Raw genomic sequence first — 12,859 nt, 5'->3', positions numbered from 1 at the left:
GAAATTGGAGGCCTATTCTGGGTGGCCTGGCGAAGCAGCAAGTTGGGGAAACTTTTGCACCATGATTTCAAGTTTTCTGGACACCAGTCATGGAAGCATTTGCGCAATTCGTATCCATTACTTTCCTGGGTCCAACTTGCTCAGACGCAACAGTCGCTACGAGGATGAAGGCCGACTAGGCTGATTTCCTTGAGAACCACCAGCACAGCCCCAGTCGGGATAAAAATAGACCCTGCTGGTCGGTGGATTCACGGCAACAATTGAGAGTATGTGTGAAGGATGCAAGGGAGCGGCTTAAATGCGTGGTGTAGAACCAATAGACCCAAGTCTTGTGCTCTTTTCTTGCCGAATAGCAGAATCGCACAACTCCGGACATGTGTGCCAGCGTCATTGTATTTGACGACAACGGTGACGCTCAGCTATGCGTGGGTTCGAATCATGGCGACGAGCCCAGCGTCTTCATCGCGTGCTCTCGCGCTCTATCTCGCGTCTCGCCTGTTTTCGAGAGTCTCTTCTACAGAGATGCTGAAGCCGAAGAGCCGAGCGCGGCTCTGCTCTCCGAGAACCGCCTCGTCGAGCTGCCCCACGACAAGCCAAACTCCCTGGCCATCTTGCTGTACGCCATTCACTGTCACTTTGACAAGGTACCGACACAGCTTTCCGTTGAAGCATTGTACGATCTGACTGCCGCCGCGCACAAGTATGGTGCATCGGCGATTCTAAGGCCGTGGACGGCAACGTGGACAAGGTCCATCGCTGTTGAGCCGGAAGACGATACCGTCACGCTGTTCAAGGCTATGAGCATTTACTGGGTGCTGGGCAGTCGCGAAGACTTTTTCAGCACAGCTGCAAGATTTGTACAGCAAGCCTCGATGCTTGCGAAACCGGATTTTGCGGATTTGCAAATACCTCCCGACACCATAGGTGTGTACACCCAGAGTGCGATTGGGCCTAAACTGACTGCTTCGCAGAGCACATCGTCTCAATACGACTGCATATCATGGATTTGCTCTGCAACGTGTTTCGGGACATGATTCAAAGCCTCTTGGTTGTTGATGAAGGCCCGCGCTGGTGCCACCACGCGACATGGTTTGGCCATCACCGATGCGAGTCCATGATTCTCGGATCGCTCATGTCTGGTCTCTCTCGCGCTGGACTTTGGCCGTTACCGGACCCTAAGAATATTCCATTTAGTGTACTGGATTTGTACACAAAACTGGGTGGCGTTGCCGTGCATGACATTGGAAAGGCTGAGGATGCGGATCATCAAGGTTGCAATCCTAGCCGGCATCTCAGAAACACAATGAAGGATATCATAGACGGCATACCGAAACATCTTTCTGGCATCATGTTCAAAACAGGCCAATTAGATTTAGCAAAGTAACTCAACGTCGCCATTGAACCTCGGGTAATGCTAAGCGCTCCCACTTCCCTGTCACGGTCACCTATTGGGCGTGTTGCCGTTCCAAAGGGCCAATTACACACTAATTAACAAGGCCGCCCTGCTCGTGGCTTAAACCCACTTCGTATAGACTCGTCACCATACATGAAGTATTGATTATACACCCATTACTGGTGATGTTGTTATAATGCGGAGAAGACTGGTACTGATTGGTTACCATGAACCGGTCAAGAAGCGAAGCTATGGCGTGTCGGCTGTTTAAAACAACCCATTATAAGATAAAATTTCCTAGCACTAACTAGCTAATACATGGTGCACACGGCTGCCTACGCCTGATGACCCGACAGGTCTTCATCCCTCCAAGACCACAAATTATGACGTAGACCGACGATTATGAGCATTGTAGGGAGTAAAGGAGAATTGTGTGCTATGTATAGCCCATTATATCGATTTATGAAACTTGACCCAGGTGCCGCTTGTATGATCTGTCAGGGATTAGTTCTGCCCCCAGCCAAGAACAAGGGCTAAAAATAAAACACGAGGGTGGATCGCGCGGCCAATTGCCAAAGATCAGAATAAAGCGGCATTCCAGACGTTCCTGGTATAAGTGAAGCTTAAATAGAGCTTCCTATTCCCGAGTCAAGCTCGGCATAAATATCGAGTTGTCCATGCCCTAGCGCCTGCGCTTAAAGAATGGCGAAAACCGGCAGCAGCGCCGTCGCAGTGGATTGCCGGGGTGACGTCCGGCTTCAAGTAGGTTGTGACCCGGGAACAGGAGATTCCGATTCCTGGCAGTACGCCGAGTTTCTCGTCTGTTCTCGCACCTTGGCCAGAGCATCCCCGGTATTCGATCGCATGCTGTACGGCCCTTACATGGAGGCAACCCGCCGCAACGGCAAGGACTCTGCCGACTGGTCCATCGCTCTTCCGGAGGACAAGCCGGCCCCTATGCAGCTGTTCCTGAACATTGTGCACGCGAAGTTCGCCCTGGTTCCTCTCATTTTATCCGTCGACAACTTGTACGACCTGGCGGTGCTGACAAACTATTACGACGCGACGCTGCTTCTGCTGCCGTGGATCGAGGCTTGGATGGCATCTGTGGCGGAAATCTCACACGATGCCAATGTGATACAGACCAAGCTGCTCTGGATATGCTGGGAGTTTGGGCGCAAAGAAGATTTCAGCAAGATCGCGTACCGCATGCTGATGGAGGAACCGCCGCAATCCAGAAATGCGCCAGCTGGGAGTGATGAGATACAAGCGCCCCGGATTATTGGTACTTTGATATGATTACCTCCGTATTCTGGATTTTTTTTTTGCTAACAGGGGAGTTGCAGAAAGCATCGACTCGATTAGGATCCAAACTATTCGAAAGCTACTAGACATAGTTGGCGATGTGGCTGACAGGCTTACGGTGTCAGATGAAGGACCGAGATGGTGCCGATACGCGAGCGGCATGGGACATCACCAGTGTGAATTAATGGCGCTAGGATCCATGACCTTTTGCCTAGCGCGGGCTGGGTTGTGGCCGCTTCCCGAGGCCACAGAGGTCAGGTTGAGCCTGAAGGAGCTCTACCGGGTCCTGTCAGGCCTGGTGATTCACGACATTGGCGTCGTAGCGAACGAGCCACACGCGGATCATGGGTTGTGTAATCCTCGCCAGCTGCTAATGGAACGACTCCGGCATGTTATGCGCAGTATTCCCAGCCCATTGGTAGAGTTCCATGTCCACCATTTGGAGAAGCAAGCCAAGAGGCTGCGTCGAGGATCACCCTGCATGTGATTGAAAGCCCAACACGACTTATCGGTAGCACGCAGTGTTACTCAACGGCCCTTGTGTACCTAGATTATTGCTTAGCCTAAAATTGATGATATCCAGAGCAATTGCTCATTCGAAAACCAGATTGTGGCCTTGAACGAATGGCCTCTACAACCCGTCGCTGTGATCCACACTCGGGGGTTGGGGTTGGGGATAATTGGCGTCGAAACCAACATGAGCCGATAATTGCTTCTTTTCATTTAGATGTGTGCGAAATCGATGAAGAGACACATGGCCCCCCAAAAAATGCTCCATTTCGACAAACCATCCATGACCCTGGCATCCGGTGGGCCGTCGGCCACAGTCCTGATTTCGGCAGTGGGCAGCACATCCCCAGGAAAAAACGTTGACAGCCTTGCGCCCCAGTAGTCTCGCTCTCCAGTGGATTTGGGTTGCATAGTAAGTGCAGGATTTCGATGGAAAAGATGTAGCCAAAATTCAGAGAATTGGTCATGGCCACGGGCAAGCCAGAAGCCCCATCGGTTGGTCCCAACGAAACAGGTGATAAAAGAAGGAAATCATTTTGAAAAGCTTTTTGCCATAGTACAAACCGTACCAGGTATATCATTGACCGGTTTGGCAAGTCCGAAGCCTGGAGATGCTAGATCTGCCGTATACTATCGCGTTGGCTCGCCAGACCAGAGCTACAACAGTCCTGCTACTTACCTCTCGTGGATAGGTAGTTTCTCTCTCTGGCGCTTCCATCTCGAAAGGGAATATAACAACAATCATCAGGGTTAGTTGCTCTCCTCCGGGATAATTGAACTTCTTCAACGGCGTCTCCGTGAGCTCCACAAATGCCGAGAACAGCCCACTGTGTGTTCGTATAGAGGCGAGTTTTGTATGGGCGTTACTAAAAAAAGAATTACAGTGCGGAGATCAAGAGGTCCCTGTTATGGGGTTTGATATAGCTCTAAGTATACCTCCGAGATACGAGCGCGGCGCGCACCATGAGTCTTGAACTCATCTACATTTCGTCTTCCACCCACGAAGAGACCTGGCTTCTCATTCGACCTTTTTGCTTTTGCTCGAGGCAAGCTAGGTACCAGGACCCTGAATCCCATGGCCCTTTTTTACTATTGGCCCGAGGAGGCCAGTCATCGAATGTCTGGGCGGCAAATATCCCGAAATCAATCAATCTGTTCGTCTGGAATTTTTTAGTAGTGGTCTATACAATACTCTTTGTATTGTGTACACGCAGGAACTCATCCAGGCATTGTCTGGTGACACGCGTAACGCGGTTCAAAAATCACACAGTGTTGGGGAAGAATTGGCATATACTTTGAGGTATCGAGGCGACGTTACTACTCAACATATGAAGCAGGACAGAAAAGTATTCCAGTGGCGATTTCGATTATGAAAAGTCATGTATGTAGCTTTTAGTGATTTAGGGAAATAAAAGGTGCGCAGAACCTGGAACTCCTCTCGAGTCGAAACTGTAAATGACTACCAATGCGGCTGGCTTGTGGCACCAAGAACAATGCATATAATGTATGCCCAGAGGTGGCTCAAGCAATTGCACGCGACGTTGGGCGCCGATAAATGCTTTCAACAGTCTATATAGGTCCCCTTACTGATGATTTCGCACTGTAAATGATTAAAAGGAGAGAGTTATCCGGTGTCCAGCCAAGCTAATCTGAGCACTCCAGATGCCATCGAATGGCCAACCGCCCGCCGCGACAAGTAGTACCACAGAAGCTGCAGTCCCTACGTCATTAATGCCTGGTAAAGCCAATCTCAGCCCGAAAGTTGGTCACAAGAACCGTCACAATCATCAGGGCGCTTAGGTCGGCACCTGCAGCGAGGGTCTCATCCGAAACAGGGAAGTAGGCCACGACACAGTCCTTCTCTGGCTGCAACAGCCGTCACCCCTAACATGATACCACAGAGCTCAGCATTGAAATACCGCCGTGGTCCGTGCCTTCTTCCTCATTTGTCTGTACCTGTATTAAGAGCTCGCGACGAAACCCCATCTCACCCCGTCGTCAACGTCCACCATGCATCCGCTTGCCTTGATACCTTGCCACCTCGGTGCCGTGACCGCCCGCCTCGGCGAGTATCCCATCCGAACATTGATCCCCATTTGCTTTCTCGCCGCAGTCTGCTATCGTGTCCTCCGCTACCTGACCGCGTGGCGGGTCCTCGGCCGGGCATACGCAAGCCACGGCTGCGAGCGGCCGGCTGCCTACCGCCACAAGGATCCCGTCCTGGGCCTCGACGCGCTGTTCGACGCGATCGCCGCGGCGCGCGAGAGTCGATTCACCACGAGCTCGGCACGGCTCTTCCGCGAGATCGGGGCCAACACCTACTTCACGTGGATCCAGGGCCAGCAGACCATCCACACGGCCGAGCCTGACAACATCAAGTGCATGCTCGCCACACAGTGGAGGGACTACTCCATCGCCACCCGCCAGGCAGTCCTCGGCGAGTTCCTTGGCCACGGTATATTTGTCTTGGAAGGCGACGATTGGGCGCGCTCTCGCGCGCGCCTGCGTCCCAACTTCGCCAAGGACCAAGTGGCCGACCTGGCCATGCTGGAACGCCACGTCGCGGAGCTGCTCCGGGTGCTGCCGAGCGACCCGTCCGACGTCGTGGACCTGCAGACGTACTTCCTGCGCTTCACACTCGACTCGGCCAGCGAGTTTCTCCTTGGCCACTCCACCAACACACTGGCGCGGCCCTCGGCCCGCGACCAGGAGTTTGGTGAGGCCTTCACCTCTTCCCTTCTCAACATCACGCAGAAGTTGCGTCGAGGCCCCTTGGACCGCTTCTACCGCAAACATCCTCGCGAGAAGGGCTGGCGTAGGATCTGCCGAGACTACATCGGCACGTTCGTGGACGAGGCCATGACAATTCGCGAGAAGATGGAAACTTGCGGGCTCGACGAGGCGGAAGGCGGCGTTGAGCGGCGCTACTACTTTCTCAAGGAGGTCGCCAAGACGATTGACAACAGGGAGCACATCTGTGACGAGATCATGAACCTGATGGTCGCGGGGCGTGACACTACAGCAAGTCTGATGAGCAGTGCCTTCTACGTCCTGTCGCGCAGGCCGGATCTATGGCGCATGCTACGCCACGAGATTCAGGACCTAGGCAGCAAGCCACCGAACTACGAGCAACTGCGCGGTCTGAAATTCGCCAAGTACATTATCAATGAGAGTGCGTTGCATCCTTTGGAGCTGTCAAGGCAAACTTGGTGAATGCTAACCCGGCGAATACAGCGCTCCGCCTCTATCCTCCCGTGTTCCAGAACAACCGCCAAGCTACCCGCGACACCATACTCCCGACTGGCGGCGGCCCGGACGGCACGTCGCCCGTATTTGTACCCAAGGGCAGCAGCGTCGTTTACTCCGCGTGGACCATGCAGCGTCGCAAAGACTTGTATGGGCCGGACGCCGACGAATTTCGACCGGAGCGTTGGGCCACTCAGCGCCATGGGTGGGTATGTACAAAACTGACTGGTTCATAAAAAAAGACTCCTGTTATATCTGCGGGCGGTGGCCTACTCTTCTCCTGAAATCCGAGTTTCCTCGGCTAACCATTGCGGCATGTAAACGCAGGACTTTATTCCATTCGGCGGCGGCCCACGAATCTGTATCGGCCAGCAGTACGCGCTTACGGAGGCAACCTATGTCATGGTGCGCATGGCGCAAGAGTACGTCTCCGTGGGAGCGACTGATGACGCGCCGTGGACGGAATACATTGCTCTTACGCTCTCCGTCAAGGAGGGTGTCAAGTGCAGACTCACGCGTGCATCAAGTTGAAATACATCATGTAGTCTATTGGTGCAAAACAACATTCATGAATTAGCAAAAGGGCTAGGAAATCAAGACAATGTTTCAACATTTTAAACGCCGTTTCAATGTGCACCCGCGATGCGCCTCCAGACCATAGCCCAGCAAAAATGCACACTAATATATATATATGCAGCAGCTACAATCTAATTCTCACAGAAATGGACACCATCCAATATACATGGCTGTCAGATTTCTCGGGTCAACAGCCTGTTTAATCAGCTCCTCCACCTGACCCTCCACCGACAACGGAATGCTCTCGTTGGGGAGTAAGCCCTTGACCTTGCGCTTGATGCTGTCCACTACGCTCTGCGGCTGCAGCCGCACCGCCGCGTCGCTCTTCCTCGAGCGCTTCTCCTTTTGCAGGTCCAGCGTCGGGTCGTAGATGAAGGCCTCGAGGATCGTCATCAGGGTCTCCTCCTGCTGCCGCAGGATGCTGAGCGTGAGCTCCGACGACTTGCGAAAGGGCCCCTCGTAGCCGTAGATGCCCATGGCCGCCACCATGTTGTGCGTCAGCCGAAAGGGCACGCGCTCGGGCTTGGCAAACGTCAGGCCCTTGTCGAACAGGCAGTTGAAGTCGACGTGGAAGATGCCGCCGTTGCCCTCCTCGAGGTTGACGTTCTCGCCGTGCCGGTCGCCGAGGCCCAGGATGGTGCCGACCATGGACATGACGGCGCACGAGCGCGTGTACCGGAGTCGTGCCGCGAACCACGCCGACGGGTTCGGGAACTGCTGGATGAACCAGAGCGGCAGCAGAGGCGGGAACCGACCGAGCACGTCCTCGGTAAAGATGCGAATCTTGCTTTCCGACGCCGACGCCTCGTCCATGAGTTGCTTCAGAGCCATGTAGTCGGGGTGGATCTTTCGCGACGAGTACAGCGTGAGCAGCGTGTCTCGCATGGTCCTGATACCGGGCACCCATTCAATGATGCCGCATTCCTCATTCAGAGGCACGACAGCATAGGTTCGGATGTACAACTGTCTGCGACTCGACTCGGCGTCGCGCTTCAGCGACCGGTTGATCATGCTGTTGAACTCCATCAGACGCTGGTCTGTTCGCAAGTCGTCCTTGGGTTTGATGAGCAGCATGTAAATCTTGCCATCGCTACCGCGGGCTTTCAGCCGACGCGGTTTGGCGAGCGAGCTCAGCACCAGAACCTCGTCCAAGAAGCAGTCGATTGTGACAACGTCTCGGGAGAATGGCCTGTGACTCTTGAAATATTCGGAAGCCGTGGGCAGCGCGGCGGTCAAGGTAGCCTCGACTGGAACGACCAGAGGACAGGGAGTGCACTTGTGGTTGAACCTCAGGTCTCGTGTGAGGCTTGCATGCACTGTCTTGTTGCCGTGGAAATCGCCATTGGTGCAGGCGAGAAGCAGTTGCTCGGCGAGCTTTTCCGCGTAGCGCAAAAGTTGTTTGAGATCATACGACGAGCCTTCGACCTTGCGAGATGTGCCTCGAAGAGTCTGCAATATCTGTGTACCTCGCGCTTTTCGCTCCCCTGCCTGCTTCGTGGTTATGGCGCCAATCACGCTCCAGAGAGCTTGCTGCGGATAGCTTTGGACGACTTTGATGATTATATGCGTAAGTCGCTCAAAGACGCTGATATTGTGGTGCGCGATACGGGCAACAATCTGCGGCAAGGCCGAGTAGAAAATGTACGCCGGAAGCCTCTTGATGTACTTGTCCAGAAAGTTATGCAGCACATTCAGCTGTTCCACGCGGCGCTTGTGAAGTTCGCGGGAGAGTGACATCTTTCCTTCCGGCGCTTTATCCACTTGGGCACCTAGGTCCAGCCACAGCGTCAAAATTCTCGGTAGAGTCTGGTAGAGATACTTTGTTCCAAAGTTGAGGGATCTGAGATAGTTTTCGATGACCAATCTTGCAATCTCTCCGGTGACATAATTGTCGCTCTGGTAGTCGGCCTTCAAAGGTTGCTCCGACTCCAAGATTTTCTTGTAATGGCGACCGAGGTAATAATGCCCCTTTTCCCACATGGAATGGGTCTTGGGCGGCTGCTGATACTTTTCACGCAACGCCAAGGCGTGTGTTTGCCCAGAGGTATCAAGCCACTTGGCCAACAACAACTGCGCGCGCGCCGTCAGGAGCTTCTGCTGCGGGCCAAGTTTACTCGAGCTTGCTGTGATGGACGCTCCGGTCTGCGTCATGAAACGGTTGCGTTCGATCGCACCTTGGAGCATCTGAATGGCCTGCCGGCGATGCGAATCTTTCCAAAGGAGCTTCGCGTTCTCGATTGTGGCTGAGTCGTCTCCCAGCTGCGAGGCATGGAGAACAGCGTTGAACGACTGGTGAGTAGCATCCGTCTTCCTGGCCAATCGAGCACTGGCGAGCCAAAGTGCAGAAATATCAAGATCGGAAAACTTTGGTCGCGTCAGTTCCATAGCAGCTCTCCGAATGCCGAGGATATACTGTTTATCATAGAAATATGCTCCAATGATATCGAGCCGACTATCCAACAAGCTCAGAGCTTGTTTTCGGTCCTCCTCTCTGTCGGATTGTAAATTAACAATTATTTCCAGATCGGCAAGAACGTGGCATTTTAGCAAAGAGTCGTGCGCTGCTTGTAGTGATGCCGTTGCAGACGTAGTCATGGCTGCAGCAATTTTTTCCCGCATCCCCTGCACAGTTCGGGACAGGTGCGCGTGGCCTGTCTTTTTATAAAGAGACGAGAGAACTGATGCGAGTGACATGTTGAAGTCTTGCGTCAAGTCACCTTGGAACCTCTCAATGAACTTTCCGAGGCTCTCCCAGCGGCCGGTAACCCAGGCCGCTTCGACGGCATACGGCATGATTTTGGTATCGCTTGGTGTATCTGTAAACATGGATTCCACATGATTGAGAAGCACGTCGTATTGGCCTGCCTGTTTCAGGCAGCTCAGTAATTCGACCTGGACGTCGACATTGTCTGGTTTCTCCGCCAATTGGATCTCATACCAAGTCTGCGCAGCCGTCCATCGGCCAGCTTTCTTGTGGCCAAGAATTTGCTGGTTAATATCAAGCGCATGGAGATGCGCCGATATGCCCTCCAAGCCATCTGGCTCATCAATATTGGCATAGATATCCTGCAACCTCTCTAGCATACGGTCTCGATCACCAGGCTCTCGTTTTTGTTGCTCTATCTTCTGGACATGCTGCTCAAGGTGGAACAAGGCACGCGCATATTCATTGCAGTCAGTTGCACGCTGTGAAATAAGTTCGGCGGAGATGCTGTCGAGGATAGCCTGGATATTAGAAACTTGTTCTTTCTTCTGTGGCGAGAGTTTGCCCGAAGACTTCTTGCCATGCACCCAGCGCATGGCGTAATCGAGAACTCGGAATACGGCCTGCCAATAAGGTCAGTGGATGTGAGACAACTCGGATTTCCTATCACTTACATGACAGTAACGCTTGAATTCTTCCTTTTCGGCATACGACGCGTCTTCAGACGGACTGTGCTCCAGAATGCTTGTGAGCTCATGAAGAATTTGATCCTTGTCTTGGTCTGTGCTTTTGGATCCAAGGAGCACATGGAGAACGAGGTAAGGCAGTAGGAACTCAGCCGTTGACAAGTCCTTGACTCGAATGACGCGCGACAGAGGCTCAAAGAGCATATCAGCATGGGGATGCTGCCCATTTCGCAGTAGCTCAATCACAAAGGACCGAAGCCAGTTACCATAGGGCTTAGCAGGGCTAAAGATGGGGTATTCCACCCTGACTTGCAACATCGGAGCAACCATATACTTCGAGGTGAGGAAGGGTGTCACTACTTCCCGCACATTTTCCGGCAGCGCAATCCATTTTCGATAAAAATCGTTCCCAGCAACCCCTCCCGTATTTTGCTGAGCAATGGCGGCTTTGATCTCGAACCTTTCCAAGAGTTCTTGCATCGCAAAACATAAAAACCCCTGGAGGCGTGTGTCCGTCGCAGAAAGAAATGCTGGAACCAAAATCTCTTCCAAGATAAACAGCGCGAAATCGGTAGTCTCTTGAAAACTTTCAAAGTTGTCCAAGACTACGATTGACCGCTGCTCACGAACTGTTTCGACTTGGTTCGAGTCCAAGCAGCCTATGAGGCCCATTGCCTCGACGCATAGACGGCTGATGATCCCATGGAGATTGTTGTATCTGCAAGCACAATCCAGTAATGCACGCATAAGTATGGTTACAACATTGTCAGTCTGTGAGACATTGGAGGCGTAAAGGGCGCTCTGGTTGGCTCGAAGATATGGCACGAGCTCGTTCAAAGCTTGTTGTACGACACCTGAATTCTCGTGGCGAAGTCGTGTGGCAAAAATTGGGAGCAGCTCTTCCGGAAGAAGCTTGGGTCGGAGAGCTCGCAGCTTCGCTTCCAACTTGGACAAAGCAGTAATGCCTTGGAACGAGGGCAGGCTGCTAATAGTATTCTCGACAATGGCCCCATGATGTTCTAGAAGGAATGATACAATATTACTGGCAGTCTCGGTCGAAAACAAACTAAATTGTGGCCAGTAGTGCTTGACAATGAAGAATGTCGTCTCCAACAGCGCCTCAACGTCTTCCTCTTCAAAGTTCATCAGCATGGATGCCCAGCACGACAAGGACGTGTCTCTAAGCGAATCTTGTGCTAGTGCCGCCAGGAGACAGGCGGATATTTGCGGCCGGGCAATGCGCGCGTGCGATTGGCAAAGGTTGATCATTTCGTCCAGGGCACGAATGCAATTGCGCTGTTCCATCTCGCCGGGTTGCATCATTGCTGGGTCGTTGATCACATCCGTCAGGCGCGCCATCAAGCCTAGAATGTGTGATTGCAGAAATCTGCCAATCATGTTCCCTTTCTTGATCCTTTTAGTTTCAGGGTTTGCACTCAAAAGGCTTGTTGCCATCCACCGAAGAGCCTCGGTAATGGTTTCTTTTCTCGCACCATCGGCTTGCCCAGCCGCCTTCAGGAGCTCGATGGCGATCAAGACGGGTTCAATCTGCAGCAGTTCAACAATCGGCCGGTCATGCAGATGGAGACCAGCATCTTTTAGGCGAGATCTGACGAAACCTTCGATATCATCTGTTTCTTGTATCATCAGAAGCGACAGGATGGCAGCCAGGTTTGCATTGTCCATCAGTGGCTGCCAACCCATGTTCTCTTGTCGCGCCTCGGCAAACTTTTGTATCACTTCTGTCTGCTTGTCCAAGACCAGCCATGGGAGTGCGTGGGTTTGAATGAGCAGCAATAGTTCATTGACAGAAATTTGCAGGAGCTCTGCTATTGCTCTGCTTCGTTGTGGTCTGTGAACCATGTCTTTTGTCGCCATATAAGCCAGGCTTTTCCAGTACGGTTCGAGCAAGCGCCTTGGCGTGGTGCTGCGTGATTCTGCTAAACTCAAAAGCTCGTTAAAGGCGACAGCAGCTTGAAAACTGTTGCTGCTACCAAGATACTCGAGTAGCTTAATCAAGACTAGGTTCAGCTCGTTTTCCGGCATCACTCTCCCAAGCTGGCCCCAGACCATGATCCGAGACTCAACAAGGTGAGTTTGATCGTTATCCGAAACTGAACGCAGCAGAGCTATTGTGTTTTTGCGGTTCCTTGAAAGTAGGCTGTCGTCAAGATAAGATGTCGCCCTGGACGGCATAAAAATGACAAGTACTCTGCCCGCTGCAATGCGCAGCTCTCGTATTGAGCTGTTCAAAGACTGCAGACACCACTGGCCCAGGGTAGAGGTTTCCAGGTTAAGAGTAGTGGCGTCTTCGCAATGCAGAAGAAGCCTGCGCAAAGCCAGCATAGCAGCGACTCGTGGTCGGCGAGATTCCAGAAAGCTTGATTGGCGGATCAGCTCAGAAAATATAGAACGTACGCTAACCTTGACACGATGCGC

At 52.7% G+C, this 12,859-nt stretch overlaps 4 protein-coding genes across 4 annotated transcripts; 3 read left to right on the top strand and 1 right to left on the bottom strand.

Annotated features, from left to right (window-relative positions):
* Window positions 1-374: 374 nt before the first annotated feature.
* On the top strand, window positions 375-1,384 carry V2A60_010276 (uncharacterized protein; the record flags this gene model as incomplete). The annotated part of the gene is made up of 2 exons (XM_083261534.1): window positions 375-924; window positions 972-1,384. 2 exons carry the CDS (start codon window positions 375-377, stop codon window positions 1,382-1,384), a joined length of 963 nt encoding a protein of 320 aa, XP_083117660.1.
* Window positions 1,385-2,095: 711 nt separating this feature from the next.
* V2A60_010275 (uncharacterized protein) lies at window positions 2,096-2,692 on the top strand (the record flags this gene model as incomplete). Its single annotated transcript, XM_083261533.1, has 1 exon — window positions 2,096-2,692. The coding sequence occupies one exon, from the start codon at window positions 2,096-2,098 to the stop codon at window positions 2,690-2,692; it is 597 nt and encodes a 198-aa protein (XP_083117659.1).
* A 2,526-nt stretch (window positions 2,693-5,218) lies between these two features.
* Window positions 5,219-6,985, top strand: V2A60_010274 (cytochrome P450; the record flags this gene model as incomplete). Its single annotated transcript, XM_083261532.1, has 3 exons — window positions 5,219-6,380; window positions 6,443-6,663; window positions 6,782-6,985. 3 exons carry the CDS (start codon window positions 5,219-5,221, stop codon window positions 6,983-6,985), a joined length of 1,587 nt encoding a protein of 528 aa, XP_083117658.1.
* Window positions 6,986-7,168: 183 nt separating this feature from the next.
* Window positions 7,169-12,493, bottom strand: V2A60_010273 (uncharacterized protein; the record flags this gene model as incomplete). The annotated part of the gene is made up of 2 exons (XM_083261531.1): window positions 7,169-10,357; window positions 10,409-12,493. 2 exons carry the CDS (start codon window positions 12,491-12,493, stop codon window positions 7,169-7,171), a joined length of 5,274 nt encoding a protein of 1,757 aa, XP_083117657.1.
* Window positions 12,494-12,859: the final 366 nt, after the last annotated feature.

Source organism: Cordyceps javanica, chromosome 7 (assembly GCF_051103115.1).
Source record: "Cordyceps javanica chromosome 7, complete sequence".
NCBI classification, from domain to species: domain Eukaryota; kingdom Fungi; phylum Ascomycota; class Sordariomycetes; order Hypocreales; family Cordycipitaceae; genus Cordyceps; species Cordyceps javanica.
This window is presented reverse-complemented; position numbering and strand designations above follow the sequence as displayed.